We start from the raw sequence: 17,349 nt of genomic DNA on the forward strand, positions 1-17,349 counted from the left end.
GACCATTATTTCCGTCATGGTTCAGGTGATCCTAAAGTTGATAAACAAAAGGTCAGCTGAGTACTTGATAATTCGCACCAGACCACACCAACTCACACTTCGCCTCGGCAGGACTGCTACTACCCAACTTAGCCAACTGACCCCACATCTCCGTAATTCGAGGAGGAGTCAACATTGATCTCTTGGCATTCGCAGTCAACCTCTTCGGAGTCGAGGACTTGACACCTTGATCGATTTTTCTGGAGGGAGTCGAGGGTATTGACACAGGTACGGGAGGCTGAGATACCAAAGTGACCGTCTTTGGATCAAAGTACTGGTTCTGAGTCACATTCTTTCGGACCGGTAAGAAGCTTCTCTTGGGTATATGAGCTTTAGGTAGAGATGTCAATCCCGAAAGAGCATTTATGGCAGTCTCGCCAGGAGCTAGTAGCGATACGGAAGTTGGAGGTGGCGTAGTAGACGAAGTATCAACCGGTGGTGAAGGAGATGAAGGTGAAATAACTCTTCTTCTAAGCTTATTGGTAATTCTAGAACTAGGTGTGGAGGGCGGTCGTCCCTCAGGATCGGGTTCTCCATCAATCATCATTTTTTCTTCTCTATTCTCGTTGTCACCGTGACTAGAAGGAGAGGAAGGTAAAGGTGCAGGTGAACTTTCCCTGCTCGGCGGTGGAGACGAGATACCATTCTTCGCAAGCGGTGATCCGGTTGGTGACCTTCGTTTAGGTGGTCGATGATCTTGATCAAAAGAGCTGATCGAGCTCATCGAAGCACTCGAAGACGATCTAGATAAGGTCGGTGCAGGCACTGCCAAGGTGACTCTAGGTGGAGAAGACCTGAAAGATGGTATCGATGATCGACCAGCTGCTCGTTTGGTGCCTCGCATTGATCCAGTAGAATGTGGAACAGAGCCAATCTCCGGCTCGGGGGTAGATTGAGTCTCCATAACAGGTTGAATTGCCGGCTCTGATTTGTCCATGGGTGAGTCCTCGATGACGATAGGTGGGCTTGCAGGTTCCAGAATGACAGACAATTCCTCTCTTGCTGGTGAGGAAGTCGTGTGATGACTACCTCGTAGACTAAGTCGAGCAGGCGTTTTTCGAGGTTGACCAGCTGTGTCTCCAGCTTTATGCATGACTTTGGTAGTGGGTGTGCTGGATCGTGGAGAGGTCTTGCTCTCGGATAGCTTGACGGCTGCTTCTTGTAAGATGATATTTTGAGCATGCTCTGCGTCTTGCAATGCGTGCGATGTTGTAGGTATAAGATTGGTGAGTTCTGTAGGGGGAGTTGCAAGAGGGTTGACAGGCTCTTTGGCAGCCGCTTCCGCTGTAAGTTCTCGAAGAAGCTGGTCGCGGGCAGCCTGTGCTCCTTTGTCAGCTAATCTTCCGTAGCTACGAGTGCGCCAGCTTACCCATCCAGACCACTTCATCTGATTGATCAACATGTAATGTTGTTGAGGTCCAACTACCATACCAGGTCTCACAATCCGCATGAAACCTATGACCTCTTGAGCCGTGAATTGGTATTTGTATATGAGATAAGCTATGATTGAGGGTGTCAGCTTGACTAGAAGATATCCTGGTTATCATAGAAGCCTCACCTCCTATAAGTACTCCTGTTCTACCCAGTCCAGCCTTGCAATGCACAGCAACCTTTTGTCCTCGTACTTCTATGATGTTTTCTGCTAGTCTGATAAATTCTCTGACGATTTCATCCGAAGGATTTGAGCCATCGTCGAAGTACATCTCGACGTGGTCCATTCCCAGATCAAGGAAATGACGACGGTCGTAGCTGGAAGGCAGCAGGCAGCAGGTCAACATCATTATTTCATCTTATGCTTTCTTGCCTTTATCTTCCTCCTACTGAAGCTTTACTCACAGCTCATCATTCAGCCTGACGACCAAGCCCACATTTTCCTTCTCAAATACTTCCATCACGCATTTCATGGCATTTGAGGTGATTCTCGCTTTCTCGACAGTCTTAACTGTGGTCTTCACAGTTCCTCTTGGAGTCGAAGTGGTTTTGGTAGATGATCTAATCGCTTTTAACCATCTTTCTTCCATGGGAGAAGCGAAAGGTATGAATGGACCGAGGATATTTAGATCTCCATTGCTATTCAAGTAACAAGAATTAGCTCTCGTCTCCATGAAAAACGAGGTTGGAAAAACAGCTGAAAATGCACTTACTCGACTTGTTCATATTTCTGATAAGCCTCTTGATCGAAGTTGGCTAAATCCAATAATCCATTATTCATAGCTTTGTCCACTCCATACAGTATATCCTGTGTGTGTCAAACATTGAGGCGGAGGAAGATTCAAAGAAGGAAAGAGAAGTAAGAGGAAGGAAAAGTCGATTCAGAGATCAGCTTGTCGTACTTCAACGATATAGTCTTAGTATATACACCAAACTTACCTGGATAGATAATCCATAATCCATCGGACCATTTCCAGCATCTCTGAATGGCATAATCTCAAGTGGTGCTATCGGTCTGAACGCATTCCAGGGAGGTTGTCGTCCAACAATCAACTGTCATCATTGCACATAAAACAATGAGCTGGTGTTTCATTCGGGAGACGAAGCGAAAATGCAGCTCACAAAGTATAAAGCAACGATTAGAGTCATGCATGATTTCTTCTCCGGTTCGGTAGTAGTATACAGACACAAAGGTTTCTTCCTCGCTTCAGTGCGCTGTGATGTGGTTATCACATAAGTCAGGTTTGTTCTTACAGCAACAACAGCTGAAATTGATAAGTTGGGAAACAGTACTTACTTCCAACCTGTCATGTATCCTAATACAAGCTTGAAAAGTAAATGCCAAATTGAGTGGTCCGTGATCTTTCGCAAACGGGGTATAATGCATCTCTTCGTCCACTACATCACCAGGGAAGAGCAAAGTAGACGTCAGCCTCTCTCACACCTACTATCCTTGACGAGGGACACGAAGCTGAACCAACAGACTCACGCGAAAAGAGTAGGACACTTCTGCCTGTCTCAGGATGGACATAGGGATGTCTACCATGAGCTTGGACTTGACGCTCTGTCAATGAGGTGAAGATGAACCGGTCGTTGAATACTGCTACTGGATTAGGAAAAGATCGCATACCGCTTGAAGAAGAGGAGAGAGATGAGGAGGAAGATGGTGTGGTGGTGATTGACGATATGGATGATGAGAGTTGTAGAGGTGACATTTTATTCTGATAAGCTCAGGAAGGAAGAAGGAAGGAAGTTGAATGATTTTTCGATAAATAGTAGATGAAGGTATCCAGAGGATGTGAAGAAGGTCGATTGGATGAGAGGATTAGGTGACCTCAGATGAAGTGACAGTGAGGATGAGAAAAGAGAGAGTAAGGAGAGGAACACAGGTTGATGGGTGGAGTATCGAGAATCGAGAAGGGAGGAGAAGAAGGATTGGTGAGTGATCGATATCCTGTTATATGCGGTGTGTATGTGTGTATGGTTGGACGAGCGAGGATGAGAAGAGGTCGATGCGCCTGCATTGCGTGGTAAGAGTGATGTGCTACAGCCGCCAAGAATAGATAGATAATGCGACCAATCTGCGTCAAGGCACGGATCAAATACGTAATACATCTTGCCAACCGGGATCAAAACGACAAAAGCAGTCGCGTAACAGCTATAACTCGAACATACAAGATCACTCATCAAGGATTACAACAAGATACAAGACTTGGTCATTCCATACAATCTATATTCTCTATTTTCTACCATATCTATACAAGTCACCTCGTACAACTACGTCTAATCCCAATTCATCATTGATATCCAAATGACTGACTCTTTGTTCGTATACTTTGTTTAACGGATTATCATCGGACAACGGTTCATTGTCCCATCCAGGTGATAAGGAGGAAGTAGCAGGTGAAGTCGTAGGCATGAGTGGATCTCCAGAGATGACTGACCATGCTTTGATTCTTCGATCGGATGTGGAGGAGAATAAAGTCTTATCATCTGGGGAAGCTGCCAGAGCCTATGTAAATGATGTTGGTCAGCTGAGAGCTTGTATATGTGGGAAAACAACTTATGAACGTACGACATTGGAGTGGAATGTATTGAAATGCCCTTCGAAGACTCTCAACGGCTTGTCTCCGAACCTCGCATCGAAAAGTAACATCTGGGGGGAAACAGGTTAGCCCATCCTCTCTGTCATTTCATAGCAAGGGATGAGTGAGCTCACCTCATGACTCATCCCACTAACGACCACTCCCCAAGGTACCGCCGAGTCCTGTAACCTTTTCACTCCCACGACAGCTTTCCCCCTCATCGTACTAGCTACGATGTTGGAGTTCCTGGGGCTCGTTCGTAGATCTTCCAGAGTGACATGACCCGATCTCTGACCTACATACACTAAATCACGAGAGATTTGATGAACCGCTAGGGCGTCAGATTGTAATCTACGTGGGAAAGATCGAAGTGACGAGGTGTAGTTGACCGTAGTCAGGCATTTTGCACCGCCTGGCACAAGGAGAAAAATCAGCTGCTATTCCGCAAGATAGATCCAGAGGTTATGACGGATAGATCCCGGGCGAGATAATCGCAGATCTAGATCTCATGCATCACCTTGTCATTGGAGGGGTAGAGATGACAATCATTCAAGAGCTTGTAGGCACGAAGAAATGACTCACCTAGTGTACATACATCATCAAAACTACTAACTCCATAGATCTCTGCTCTGTGCAAGTCCAATTCCGAATGAGTCATAAAGACATGATCTAGCAATTCTGGATCTCTCTTGAAAAGATGCAAGTGAGGTTCGGATCCACCGGCGATGGCTCTATCAACGAGTTAGAATAACATCAGCTCATTTCCAATCTAGTGTACTCGATATAGCTGAATTGCGATAGAAGTTTCACACTCACATCATCGTTAATCGGGGTATGTCACAATGCATCCCTACGAGCTATGTATGAGAACACGATGAATCAGCATCAATGGAAGACTTAAACGTATTCATGCCTACGAGGTTGGGACAGTATAACCCATAGGAGTTTCAAGGAAAGACAGCATTCGAAGCTCGATACACATCTCATTTTGAAGGTTCTACTCACATTCTGAGCACATACCGAGAATATCGCAGTATTTCCATTCTTATGATGCATAATGACTTTACCATGATCGGTTGTAGCGTAATAAGCCTCATCGCCAAATGTCTAGAAGGGGGATAAGGGGCATTAGCACGGTCAAATTTGATCAGATCCCATAAACCTCATTCATGCGCTAGGAGATGTGAATGAGGTGTGCTGTCAATGTAAATATACAACATACCTTATAAGACGTTATGATCTCCCCATGACAACCACAAGCATGATGCTCGACGTCTAATTCCAGATTACTCAGTATTTGATTTTGTAAGCTGCGTGAGAGCGAAGACAGAGAGATCAGCTCTCGTAAATTCTCCACCTGTAGGTGATTAGAAAAGTCTGAGAAGATGGCAATCGCTTCTTTTCAATAAATTGACACTCACCTCAAATTCCTCTCGGTCTTCTCTCCACTTCCTCCATACCTAACCCCAAATCTACCTTTGCTCAACTTCCCCACTCTATGTAATTTACTCTTATCCATCAGATCAAGCGATACAGATCCACTCCTGGCCCTTTTCGAAGCATGGATGAAACAATCCGGTTGGGGCAGGGTGAGACTTTCGATATTTCTCATCTGATCGTCTCTTCGTAATCGTGTTCGTGCTTGATATTCAGGTTGAGCAAACCGTCTGGTATCTTGCGACCTTGATCTAGCGTTGCTCCTCGGATCGATCGATTCGTCCCTCTGTGAAATCGAATTTGGAGAAGGGTTTCTCCAATGTGGTTGCTGTCTACCTGATGGACCAGCTTGCGATCTAGGAGGAGGTAATGGTCTGGTATCTTCCTCAGTAGGGTTGGGTATAGGTCCCTTGGGAGTAGGAAAATATCGATTTCTGATTGGGTCATAGGTCATACCTGGTAGACTACCTAGTGGGCCTGACATGATGACGAGTGACTAATGAGGAAGGAGGGGAAAGGAAAGGAAGGTAGATCAAGATTCAATGTTTTGATGACTCTTCCAGTGCAAAGATTTGTGATATCGTGCTGTTGGACTCCCTCCGTCGCTGAATGGTCTATTGATATACAATTTGCAAGATGAGTTAGAGTGAAGTGACGGTAGAAGGATCATTGATAATCATCATCATCCTTCTTTGGCAAAGTACTCATTCAGCTCCGCTCGGTGGCAAAAACAATACGACCACGAGGTAACCGCGTGATAGCACGACGATCGGACCGTCAGTTGCTCAAATGTCCACCCTCAGCCAGCAATCTGAGGAATGGTCAGACATGACTTCTTATCATCTCGTATACATATCTCCCCAATCAGCTCCATATAAAGTGAGCAACATGACCCAACCTACTCAAGCAGAGATATTCGCAGCCCTCTCAGCTCAATCATCCAGCTCTTTCAACAGATCACAACCCCCTACATCGACTTATCAATCATTCGAACAGGACCAAAATCAGGATCCTGTAACTCAACTTACTATAGCGGAATCGGAGAATGGTAAAAAAGCAAATTCAAGGAGGATATATTGTCCTAGGGATGGATGTGGGAGTGTCATACTTCTAGATGGAGTGGGGGAATGGATAGATGTTAATGAAGGTAATGTCGTGAGCATCCATAGATCTCATCTTTTCCGTTCACTATGTCTGCATATTCATATTCTTATCCTTCATTCACTTCATCACGTTCTGATACACATCACTGACAGTAGCACTACGATCTTACACAGCTCCCTCATGATCCCTCGTCTCCCTTCCCTCCACCATCCTCATCCCACGCATCATACTGGTATATCCCCACCGGCCCCTTCTCATTCGAGAACGTAGGGTTCTCCCGACCCGACCAAACCAACTTCAACCCTCTACCATCTCATACACCTAAAGATATCCAGGGGGAGATAACAGGCAAAGTAAAGTACCTCATATGTGCGGAGTGTGATTTGGGTCCACTAGGTTGGAGTTTTGATGGTGGTAAGGCGGCTTGGTTGGATGTGAGGAGAGTGAGGTATGGGGAAGTCAAGAAGTAGTAACAAGATAAAAATCGTTAGTTACTCCCTATCAATGTATTCATATTAGGTGATTAGCTGATTCCGATTCTACCAGCGCTACAAAACCCATTGTATACATATATATAAATTGCATATTCACATTATAGATTGAATGAAATACACGACAAAAGCATGGATGGATTGATTGATGATATATACAAGCTGCAGAACGATTTCATTTGACACTTTGAGTATACACTTCAACTAATGCTCTGGCTTTCTCGTCCGAAGACTGATCCATCTTTTAATTCGATTCTAATCCTACCATTCTGTTCCTATACCACTCCAACCCTACATCTCCTTCAACTCCTCAATCTTCTCACTAGCCTCACTCTTCCCCAGCCCTTCTACATTCTCACTCCCACTGACTCCTTTTTGCTTTTCAAGCACTTTGATAAAACTCTTTTGCTTATCCGTAGCAGGTTGGTCGCCCGTCGCCCAGTTCTCGGGATGATCGAGGTGGGTAGGTGATCCGGGTATCGTATCTGTCTCGGTGGGTTTCGGATAAGTCGCTCCTGAATCAGCTTGGACGGGTGGATGTGCTTCATCGTAAGGCTTGTTGTCCGTAGTAGTCGAATTTGAAGGATTGCTTGTTTTGGCTGCATTGGCTTTTCCGTTTGTAGAAGAAGAAGAGGAATGGTCAAGTTTGGGTTTCTTACTTGCTCGATCTTCCTCTTCCTTTTCTTCCGATTCTCCACCGAAAACACCATCTAGAGTAGTTTGTTTCGGATCTTTTTCATCATCGACATCTATCTCTTGTGAAGAAACAAGTTCGTCCTTTTCACTCTCCTGAGTAAGTGTAACAGTGGTACCCTTCTTTCCTTCTTTGATGTCCTCTTGAGAAGAGGGATGATCTTTCCTCTTCTCGCCAGTTTTTCCTCCTCCTTCCTCCCCCTCTTCCTTCTTTGGAGTATCTCCCTCATTTTCCTTCTTTTGAGTATCCTCTTCAGCTTCGACTTCTTTTTCATCCGATCCAACCTTCTCACCCTTCTTCAACGAATCGATAATCTCACTCGCCTCGCTCTTCCCCAGATCACCTTTCGCAATACCCTCATCAGGTACTAAACCGGGGTTCTGTTTCTCCAACACAGCAATGAAGCCTTTCTGTTTCTCTGTGGCCGGTTCGGAGCCTGTCGTCCATTGTTCTGGGTGATCGAGGTGGTCGGAAGGTAATGGTGGGAGCGTAGTGGAAGAGGGATCAGACATTGTGAACTGTTTTGGGAATAGGAGATGATTAGCAATTGATCGGATCACAATGTACGTTTTGTATAGTGTGCTCACCTACGTTTTTGCGATATTTCAATACTTTGTATTCCAATTTGAGATGATCGAGTGGAGTGTGGATAATATGAGAAGGAAAAAGAGATCGATTCAATTCTTGCATTTTATATATTTATATACATACGCGTGTGGTTGAGTAATGTTCAATCATCAGGATCAAGATCATGCGCGTCAATCGCTGATCAGTTGATCCCCATCGAATTACGTCATATGTATGGGTACAGTCATCTTTTCCAGCTAGTCGAGTCAACTTGTAACAAATGTCGATTGACAAACATCATTTCACTCAAGTGGAAACAGGAAGGATAACACTCATGACACTGGTCGTAAAATTCGGACCGCACAGATGTAGTCTGAGAACAGAGAGAAGGATTGCTTTAGTTTTCTTTCCATTTTTCGTTCTGTTGGCCTATTGAAGCAGCTTCTCTGTACTAGTAACAGTGAGCGATGAAATCAACTATGCATATGATACAGGAATTGCCAGCGCACCTTTTAGTCTCTGTGTCCTCACGACGATGACTTGTTGTACGATTCATGTGTACTCTTGTGCGCTTGACTTCTCCTCAGTCCGCCTACAGTCATAGTTTGTCGATCACCGCCACAATCCCTGCCACCCGCTCAATCCATCTCTCTTCGCGTTTCAGAACTGAACCTGTAAATTGTAAATGGTCCTCCACAATTGACCGCACTGATCTCGACTCCCACTCCAAATTATCGTCTTTCAACTAAATCTACGCATCGCATTACACACCGGATACTCAATAAAACATCAAAGATGGACTCTGATCCGTGGGCAGACGCACCATCCACCCCTAAGCTACCCTCCCAGCCCTCAAGTCCCGTTGCACCGTCAACATCTCCAGGCGAATCTTCCACTTCCAAACTCAAACCTCCTTCATCTCCACCTGCTCCTCCCCCCGAGGAAGAAGATGGGTTCGACGATTTTGACGATTTCGATGAACCTGCTGTACCGATAGCTGGGCCTAGCGGAGCTGGTGAGGCGGATGAGGATGAAGGGTTCGGTGATTTTGGTGATTTCGAAGAAGGTGATTTTGATGCTCCAAATGATCTAGATGGCGTTCAGAATGGTATATCTGGTGTAGGGTTGGTGGATGAGCCTATAGAACAACAAGAACGTTGGGTGAGATAATTTCAGCTGCTGCTGTTTGTCGTTTCATTCAATGGGGGAAGCTGATATGTGACTCGGTCGTCATAGCATGCTTTGAATCTACGTCCATTCCCACCCAAGGGAGAATTACTAGATCAACTATCAACCCTCCTCTCACCATTATACTCATCAGGAAATATCAATCAATACCTGACAGATGATCAACCGAGAATAGGAAATGGTTTATCACAGGTATTAGTCAGTGAATCGAGGTATGTAAGATCTCGTGCTCTTCCTTATTAAGTGTGAGATAACGTGGTATATTGATATTGATGAGATAGTCGAGATGCATATGCTCAATTGACTACTGCACCAATGTTGAAACCACTCGATTGGACTAGGTCAAGGGTAAGGAGGGAACATTTGATTTCAATGGGAGTACCAGTAAATCTAGATGAGGTGAGTCAATCCTTCTGCCTTCATGTCCCTTTAAATCCGTCATACCATCATATGTGTTACCTGAGATACATTCGAGGGTCTGACTTATGCTTTCAATCGGTATATAGGTCGACTCACATAGACTCTCTGCCCTACCACCATTACGCATAACCACCCACGCCAGCTCGTCAGACAGACCAGTCCCACGTCGAGCAGAATCGTTAGATGTCAATGGGCGATATAGCTCTTCCCAGAAAGGCAAATCGAGAGAAGTCTCGCCCAATGCTCAAACTGCACCGAATAGTGCTGGAGCAAAGGGAACCAGGGGGATTGGGAAATATGGGTTGGGAGTGAAACCTGAGTTCGACGTGGAGAAAGCAGAGGAGTACTGTGGGCTGGAAGAAGGTGAGTAATTCTCTTCTTAGCGAGGTTTTATGGGGTTTAGGATAGTCGACTGTGGATATGCGGTGAAGAGTTGATGGATCGAAAAGAGATGTGAAGATTGGAATGGACCTTGATGAGATGAGTGAACATGGAAAGTGGCCAAATAGAATGTTCAAGATTGTTTCAGGTATATTCAGATGCTAGGGGGAGAATGCAGGAAGGAGAAGGGTCATGAACGCGATTATCAAGGATATGTATGATCATTGTAGCTGACTTTCCCTACGTGTACAGATCAACTATCTCTACTGCCCTTAGCTGCTTTACAAAGGCTACAAGCCGACATCGCTCAGACGTCTGCCTTGGCTTCATCGAGATTAGCTTGGGAATTGCAATTGAAAGATGCCCAGACTCAGGATGCTGCAACATAGTGAGTGTTATACTTCTTCAAACCATCTCCAACCCAGTCTCAGTACTCAACTCGATATCGATAACATCAACTATTTTTCATCGTTCGCTTATCTGTCTGATCGGACATGAATGGCTGATTTACCCCTTTTATGACTTAGCAACGGAATGATTTCGGAGCTCATCGCCAATGCCGCCAAAGTGAAATCCGCCCAAGTATCATCAGGAGGCGTATTTAGGAAATCATCAGTGAAGAGACCTCAGAGCGTCAGTGGGACTGTCACACCTAGGCGGACGGGTAGTCCGAGTATGTGGTAGAGCGTGGTATGCATTGTCAATATCACATTTTCGACTTCTCGTGGGAGTTGAGGGGATCAGTCGGGAAACAACTGACGCCAGAGCTTGTAGTGTTCAAAAGCAGGTTACTGAAATTGTATACGGGACAGTGAAGCTATGGACTATTCGACAAGTCCCTTGAGTGTACAGTACACAGTGTACAGTACTGTAGTCTGGTCGCCTTTCCTTTGAGATTGTTGGAACATGTGTGGCTCACTACCTTCTTTCACTTGCATTTAGAAGGCATGATAAGTGGAAGCCTCGAGCCACAGTGTACAACATTCATCTTCCCTTTGGAATAGTTGATATATGTTTCGTTTTCTGCCTTCTTTCCCCTGGCATTCAGGGTGTGTCAGGAGAGTCAAACTTCTGACATTCTTTATCAAAGGTATTTCAATCACAGCATATAGTTATCGAGTATATCACGGGGGTTGGAGTACTATATATGAGCGACCTATAGATCAAACTGCTTTCATTTGTAATATAACTTACTGTATAGCTTCCTCATTTCGTCTCATTGAACTTCTCAAATATCTATCCGTCAGCACATACAGTTCTCTGATCTATACTTCCTAAGATGTCTTCAAAAGACACATTGTGGTCCAACAGAGTAGTCTCAAGGTTTCGTGGCACATCATCCCAAACACAATCACAGCCTTCCACTATCCAATCAAATGATCCACCTTCGCCAGAGTATATCAACAAGGTCTCCGAAGGTCATTCCGAATTGCTTGATTTCATACATGGTAAAATCCCTAACCCGCCCAGTAAGATCGCCCCATTCTACCTTGGTGGTGCAAGATCCAACCCTGAACTGTCCGAAGTTAGTTCAATCCAGTCAATCGCCAACATTCTTTATGAACATATGAAAAATTCGAATGATCCATCTGATCACGCTCGGGCTGTTCTAGCTTTGGACACGGAGAAAGGTATCAGACTAGTAAGGAAAAGGTACTATCTCGGTACACAGACAGAATGTGAATGTACCGAACCATTCTTATTCAATCACCTGATAACCAATTTGGCTTACTCCCTCGGTAAAAATGATGTTGAGTATTGTAGATCGAGATTATACGAACTTGAAGAGACGGCGTCAGAGGCTTGGAGAGACAAGTTGAATTGTGAGAAGACTAGAGATTGCAAGTTGTTTAGTGAAAGATGTCAAGATGTTACGTTTGATTCTCAAGCAATGAAGACTATCAATAATATGGGAGTCGAGCAATTCAAGGGAATGTGTATCAATATGGCTTCGAGTTTGATTGGTCACAAGTATCAGTTGTCAAGTTGCGAGAGAGATTTACACTATAAAGAAGTGGATGACCCTTTTCATATGGACGACTTGAATACCATCCATGAATTACAAGCTCAAAAATACTTGACGCCTTTACAAGCTGCCGAATTGAGTGAACGATGTGACAGAAGAAGAAAAGTCTGGATGGAGAATCACACGGGCATGAATTCGCATCATTTCAATCGTATTCCTCGGGAAGAACGAGTGTTCGATTAAAGACTAATATGTTCTGACCGGGGAGGAATATAGTAAATATGTTATGGAATAGGGCTTAAGGCCATCTCTGAATCACGTACCGCTAGATTGAAAACCTCTTCATTATTCAATCAATCTGGTGAGCATCTAGTGCTAAGTTAATAGAAGGTAAATGACCGTCATTGAGTACATGTACATATGCTATGCATCCCTGCACCTACAATATATCGATTCTTCTCTTGCCACAAATTCGTCGACTTTCACTCATTCCCTCGCTTCCACCCACCAAGAACAGGGCTGCACCTCCCCTTTCAAGTTGCAACGCACTTCAAACCAAGCTGAAGACATGCCGTTACCATCTTTCCTTATTTGAATGGCTGTTCCTTCTGCCCATACCCACCATCCCAAGCTCTCTCAACCTATCTCCCGCTGCAGGAGATCTAGCTCTTATAGTCACTTCATCATGACCCACCATCGAGCCTCTTCTCGAATTCGGTGCACTCCCTCCTCCCATTACCCTACTGAGCGGACTACTTCCTCTTGAGATGGCTTGTCCGGCATGAAGCAAAGAAGCCCTTCTTCGTTTCTCATTCCCACTCAGGGAATTATCGCCATGCCAGTCTTTCCCTAATGGTGCGATATCAGGCAAAGCCATAGGTTGAGGTAATGCCGCCGACTCCCTTTTGACGAAGACCGGTGGGAGCGGACTAGGCTTGGCGGGTAATGACGAAGGAAGGTTTTTAGGAAGTGGTAGTGATCCCGCCACTGCAAGTGGTTCAGGTGAATTTGATTGTGAGCGAGGATTGGAACGATCACTTGATGTAGAAATCCTCCGTTGGATAGCTTCGTTCAAACTTATAGGTTTGGGATGTACCAATTGACCACTACCATGTGCATTGGTGGTATTGGGTAACGGGAAAGGGGGAGCGAATGGATTTAATTCGTTAGAACCATGACCACGACCACCGAAAGGTGAAGATGATCTCCAATTCAAAACTGATTTGGAAGATGTAATCGAAGAATCACTATTTGATCTTGATAATTTACCTCCTAACCCAACGAGGGAGTTTTGATCAACCAGATCTTCTCTCGGACCTAATCTTATACCTAAATGCTGTAATGATGTAGTTGATGAATTGACGGATCGGGGGAAGATACTTTCTCTGTCTCTTTCTTTCCCATTTACAATCCCTTTATGAACTTTATCTTTCTCTTGATCCGAATCGTTGACATTATTGCGAATTTGTCCATTTTCATTTGTTCCAAAAGGATTATCAAAATCGACTAAAATCGGTAATTTACCTTCCTTGTCATCCATCGATCTATAACTGAACAACGTCTCTGAATCCCTCGTCGACATACCATATCCATATTTATCATCTGAACTGTTCCGTCTAGACACACCCGAACTAGATCTATCGCAAGGATGTCTCTCTCCTGATGAGGGGATAGGTAAATCCCTTGAGATAGGTTGGTTATCAAATAAGCTAGATTGATCCTCTGAGATACCCCAGTCTGAATCGGTCAGGGCGACTGAACACCTCAAAATGGGCGTAAAGGAGCTTAATCGACGAGATATCTTACGTGGTGCGGCAGCAGGGTGGTCTTGGTGTTCGTTAGGCCATGCGAGAGACAGAAGAAATGCCCGAGGGTAGGTTGTCGACTGTGAACGTTCTTTGGAAGCAGGGGGAGATGAAGGAATACTATGGGAATCATGAAAAGGTTGGTCAGCGATTTGGTGGCTTATGCTTGAGATCTGAGATCTGGACTCACTGATCATTAACAGGTGAAATCGCTTTGGGAGAAGTAGCTAACATGATGATACCCAGATACTTTGAAATATGTAGAAGATTTCGAGAATTCGAGGACCTGTCTTGCAAGTGATATGCTTTATAACACACCGAAGACGTTTCAGTTGTTGTTCAGATATTATCCCCAGTTAGTCAGGTCTATATATGGAATTCAATAGTAGTCAAAGCAAAATGTCAAAGACGATGCTTTCGTACTTTCCTTTTCCTCGGATGAGGTGGTTAGTCAATCCCAACTTTTGTCTTAAAACCCAAAACAAAACAAAACAAAACAAAGAATGGAGCGTCATCGTCTTCATCATAATTCTTCCTTTCAACTTCTCTCTTCGGCTAAAGGATGTCCTGGTCAAGTACACTTCAAGGGGTATACGCTGAATTGATTGTCCCAAAGGATACGTGATCGACCATTGATGATTCAATTAACCTTTGTATTGATCTCTGTGGTCAGTGACATACTGATCAGTTGGTAGTATCACTTAATTGCATCGACATGAGCAAGTTGGTGGATCAGTATGTCCATTTGAATCTCATTTTCATATCTTTCTGCATGCTATCCATCTCATGAAGTCTCATCATATTCCACCCATCGTCTACGGAAACCTCAATGTTATATCCTTCAATGGCTGTGCGTTCATCTAATAGTACATTGTTGATTTGCATTCAAAAAGAAGTATGAAAGGAAGGTGACAATCGGGATTGACGTCGTATCTTGCTTGAATCGTTGTTTGACGTCGAAAGTACATCCATTCTCTCTCCTGAGATCATAGCTTGGAAAGAACCTCCCCCTCCATCGCCGCATTGCTGCTGGATTGTCTCACCGCGTTAAGCATGAGTAAACCTTATTACCATCACACTCAAATTGTCTGTCGAGTAGTTTGACATGGCATGATCGAGTAGGAATTTGGAGGCATCTTGAGGATCAGTTATATTTCGAATGAGGTCGACAGCTTCCTGATCTTCGCAAACGTCCCAGAGCTGTGGAGATAAATCAGTCAGCGTTGATCCTACAACAGATTTCGAGGTATAACCGCATAGAGGCAGAGACCAAATCAGGGGCATAGCATAGATCGACTTACACCGTCACAGGCGACAATCAAGAATTCATCTTGGTCATCCAAAGCGGTCTCTGTGGTATATGGGGAGCCGACGACGAACTCCTTCATGGACGAATCACCAAGCGATCGAGTGACAGCGAGGACACCTGCGCAGGAATCATTATGAGTAAATATCTAAATATGCGCGTGATAATTTGCTAGAGGCACTCACCATTGACTCGATTGTTCATCACGAAACCACCAGCATCAGTGATCCTCTTGGCTTCTTGAGCGTCAGAGCCTTTATGGTCGTATGTCAACCTGACGGCTTTGCCACCTCGGCTATACCACAAAACCGCAGTCAGCTATCGAAGAAGAATTCCTATCAAACCAACAGCTGACTTACCAGATGACAGCTCTAGCATCACCGACATTGGCCGTATAGAGTACTCTCCTTAAATTAGGATCGTTGGCAGGATCTATAGCTTCAACTTTCGTTCCGTCTTCCGCTTTGATCACATCATCTTCATCTTCCGCCAAGGCGTTCTCATCGTCTTTGCTATTACTTGATCCGGACCCTGTGAGCGACTTGACAAAGTCCTTGATTCGTTTACTTGACATTTTCCTGACCATCCCACCTGAACTTGACGATCCATTTCCTGGGGCACCTGCACCGCCCATCTGACCGGATGTACCTCCTCCCATCGATGATCTCCTCGAACCGGGTTGTAAAGCCGTTTGGGCTTCCAACTCATCTTCACCTTTACCCTGCATCAATCCCCTCGCTTGTAATCCATCATTGATATATCCACGCTTATCTGATCCGTCTCCTTTTTCCAGTCGGAGGAACGCAGTCACGGCGGTACATCCGGAAGAGGTCTTTCCAGCTTGAGCAAGGTGAGAGAGTCGCGAGTCGACAACGTGGAAGGTCTTGTTCATGAGGTCGGGAATGGGTTGATCAGGATGTGTGAGGATGGCATCGAGAAGGTACTGCAGTCAGAAGTATATCGTCAGCTCGAGCGTTTACTCAATGGCTGACAGCTGTCAAGCTCACTTCGTGAAAGTTCTGTCCACACCACTCCGCGGCATGTTTACCTGCGTGGCCACTGGATGTCATGCAAAATTGTCAGCTATCGCCCTCCTTGACTGTCCCAGAACAAGTCAGCTACTCACTCGAAGACAGCAAAGTATCCTTGACCCTTCACACCGGCAAAGTCATATACGAAACTATGGGCATCTTCCATAGTCCTTCTACACCTCTTGTTCTTATCTTCGCTGACTCCAACCCTGAAGGTTACTCGATTCGTAATCTGATCATTGGACTTGTCCGGGGAAGGCTGTTTGTCTGACACAGCAGGATGTCGATTGAGTACCTGTAAACGAGTCAGACGGTGATAAGCATTTGGTCATTGTCGATGGACGGTGATGTGAGAATGATGCCCTGACTTACACCAAAAGTATCTTCACCATCTGCGACCGTGACCGTCTTACTCCTCGCGTTCGGGCCGTCACTCAAACCACCTGGTCGTTTGGGCATTTCTGGTGAGTTTGCGGGTGAGTCGTAATCGGAGATTGAAGTGGGTGTAGTGGTTTGCTGCGGTGATGTCGCAGCTCTATATGGTATATGAAGTGTTGATGATGTTGAAGGGGGCAATGAACATGTTGAAGAAAGGTGAAAGATGCAAGATGGAGAAAGTCGTGGTTATGTTACAGGTACGAGAGTGATGACAGACAGATAACACAACGATCAAAGCGCATCATATCCATCAGCATATCATACTATATTCACAATATATGATCACAACTCACATCCCACCTTGTCCCATGGCTGCCGAGTTGGCTATTGATTTGATCATAAAGTCAGATACTCTTCTATTCCATCTGGTTTTATTATTCTTATTGTTATCTCTGATAGACATATGATGGATGGAGTATGTTATACAACAAAGTTGAATTATGATGCGATGTGCTTGAATAAAGAA

At 44.8% G+C, this 17,349-nt stretch overlaps 8 protein-coding genes across 8 annotated transcripts; 3 read left to right on the top strand and 5 right to left on the bottom strand.

The window, feature by feature from the left end:
* Positions 1-14: 14 nt before the first annotated feature.
* On the bottom strand, positions 15-3,185 carry L199_002473 (uncharacterized protein; the record flags this gene model as incomplete). Its single annotated transcript, XM_064888217.1, has 10 exons — positions 15-31; positions 142-1,357; positions 1,409-1,539; positions 1,598-1,788; positions 1,876-2,109; positions 2,184-2,278; positions 2,410-2,523; positions 2,593-2,685; positions 2,768-2,868; positions 2,960-3,185. The coding sequence occupies 10 exons, from the start codon at positions 3,183-3,185 to the stop codon at positions 15-17; spliced, it is 2,418 nt and encodes an 805-aa protein (XP_064744289.1).
* A 524-nt stretch (positions 3,186-3,709) lies between these two features.
* On the bottom strand, positions 3,710-5,976 carry L199_002474 (uncharacterized protein; the record flags this gene model as incomplete). Its single annotated transcript, XM_064888218.1, has 8 exons — positions 3,710-3,982; positions 4,046-4,126; positions 4,190-4,467; positions 4,638-4,786; positions 4,872-4,912; positions 5,061-5,162; positions 5,278-5,365; positions 5,477-5,976. The coding sequence occupies 8 exons, from the start codon at positions 5,974-5,976 to the stop codon at positions 3,710-3,712; spliced, it is 1,512 nt and encodes a 503-aa protein (XP_064744290.1).
* A 404-nt stretch (positions 5,977-6,380) lies between these two features.
* On the top strand, positions 6,381-7,066 carry L199_002475 (uncharacterized protein; the record flags this gene model as incomplete). The annotated part of the gene is made up of 2 exons (XM_064888219.1): positions 6,381-6,647; positions 6,770-7,066. 2 exons carry the CDS (start codon positions 6,381-6,383, stop codon positions 7,064-7,066), a joined length of 564 nt encoding a protein of 187 aa, XP_064744291.1.
* Positions 7,067-7,378: 312 nt separating this feature from the next.
* Positions 7,379-8,293, bottom strand: L199_002476 (uncharacterized protein; the record flags this gene model as incomplete). Its single annotated transcript, XM_064888220.1, has 1 exon — positions 7,379-8,293. One exon carries the CDS (start codon positions 8,291-8,293, stop codon positions 7,379-7,381), a length of 915 nt encoding a protein of 304 aa, XP_064744292.1.
* Positions 8,294-9,143: 850 nt separating this feature from the next.
* On the top strand, positions 9,144-11,021 carry L199_002477 (uncharacterized protein; the record flags this gene model as incomplete). The annotated part of the gene is made up of 6 exons (XM_064888221.1): positions 9,144-9,509; positions 9,585-9,748; positions 9,818-9,935; positions 10,043-10,319; positions 10,590-10,725; positions 10,865-11,021. The coding sequence occupies 6 exons, from the start codon at positions 9,144-9,146 to the stop codon at positions 11,019-11,021; spliced, it is 1,218 nt and encodes a 405-aa protein (XP_064744293.1).
* Positions 11,022-11,616: 595 nt separating this feature from the next.
* On the top strand, positions 11,617-12,546 carry L199_002478 (uncharacterized protein; the record flags this gene model as incomplete). Its single annotated transcript, XM_064888222.1, has 1 exon — positions 11,617-12,546. One exon carries the CDS (start codon positions 11,617-11,619, stop codon positions 12,544-12,546), a length of 930 nt encoding a protein of 309 aa, XP_064744294.1.
* A 331-nt stretch (positions 12,547-12,877) lies between these two features.
* L199_002479 (uncharacterized protein) lies at positions 12,878-14,342 on the bottom strand (the record flags this gene model as incomplete). Its single annotated transcript, XM_064888223.1, has 2 exons — positions 12,878-14,228; positions 14,299-14,342. The coding sequence occupies 2 exons, from the start codon at positions 14,340-14,342 to the stop codon at positions 12,878-12,880; spliced, it is 1,395 nt and encodes a 464-aa protein (XP_064744295.1).
* Positions 14,343-15,155: 813 nt separating this feature from the next.
* Positions 15,156-17,286, bottom strand: L199_002480 (uncharacterized protein; the record flags this gene model as incomplete). Its single annotated transcript, XM_064888224.1, has 8 exons — positions 15,156-15,308; positions 15,410-15,534; positions 15,600-15,709; positions 15,774-16,357; positions 16,422-16,473; positions 16,541-16,740; positions 16,818-16,980; positions 17,177-17,286. 8 exons carry the CDS (start codon positions 17,284-17,286, stop codon positions 15,156-15,158), a joined length of 1,497 nt encoding a protein of 498 aa, XP_064744296.1.
* Between the last annotated feature and the right edge of the window lie 63 nt (positions 17,287-17,349).

The sequence above is a fragment of the Kwoniella botswanensis genome, chromosome 1 (assembly GCF_036426115.1).
Source record: "Kwoniella botswanensis chromosome 1, complete sequence".
Classification (NCBI taxonomy): Eukaryota; Fungi; Basidiomycota; class Tremellomycetes; order Tremellales; family Cryptococcaceae; genus Kwoniella; species Kwoniella botswanensis.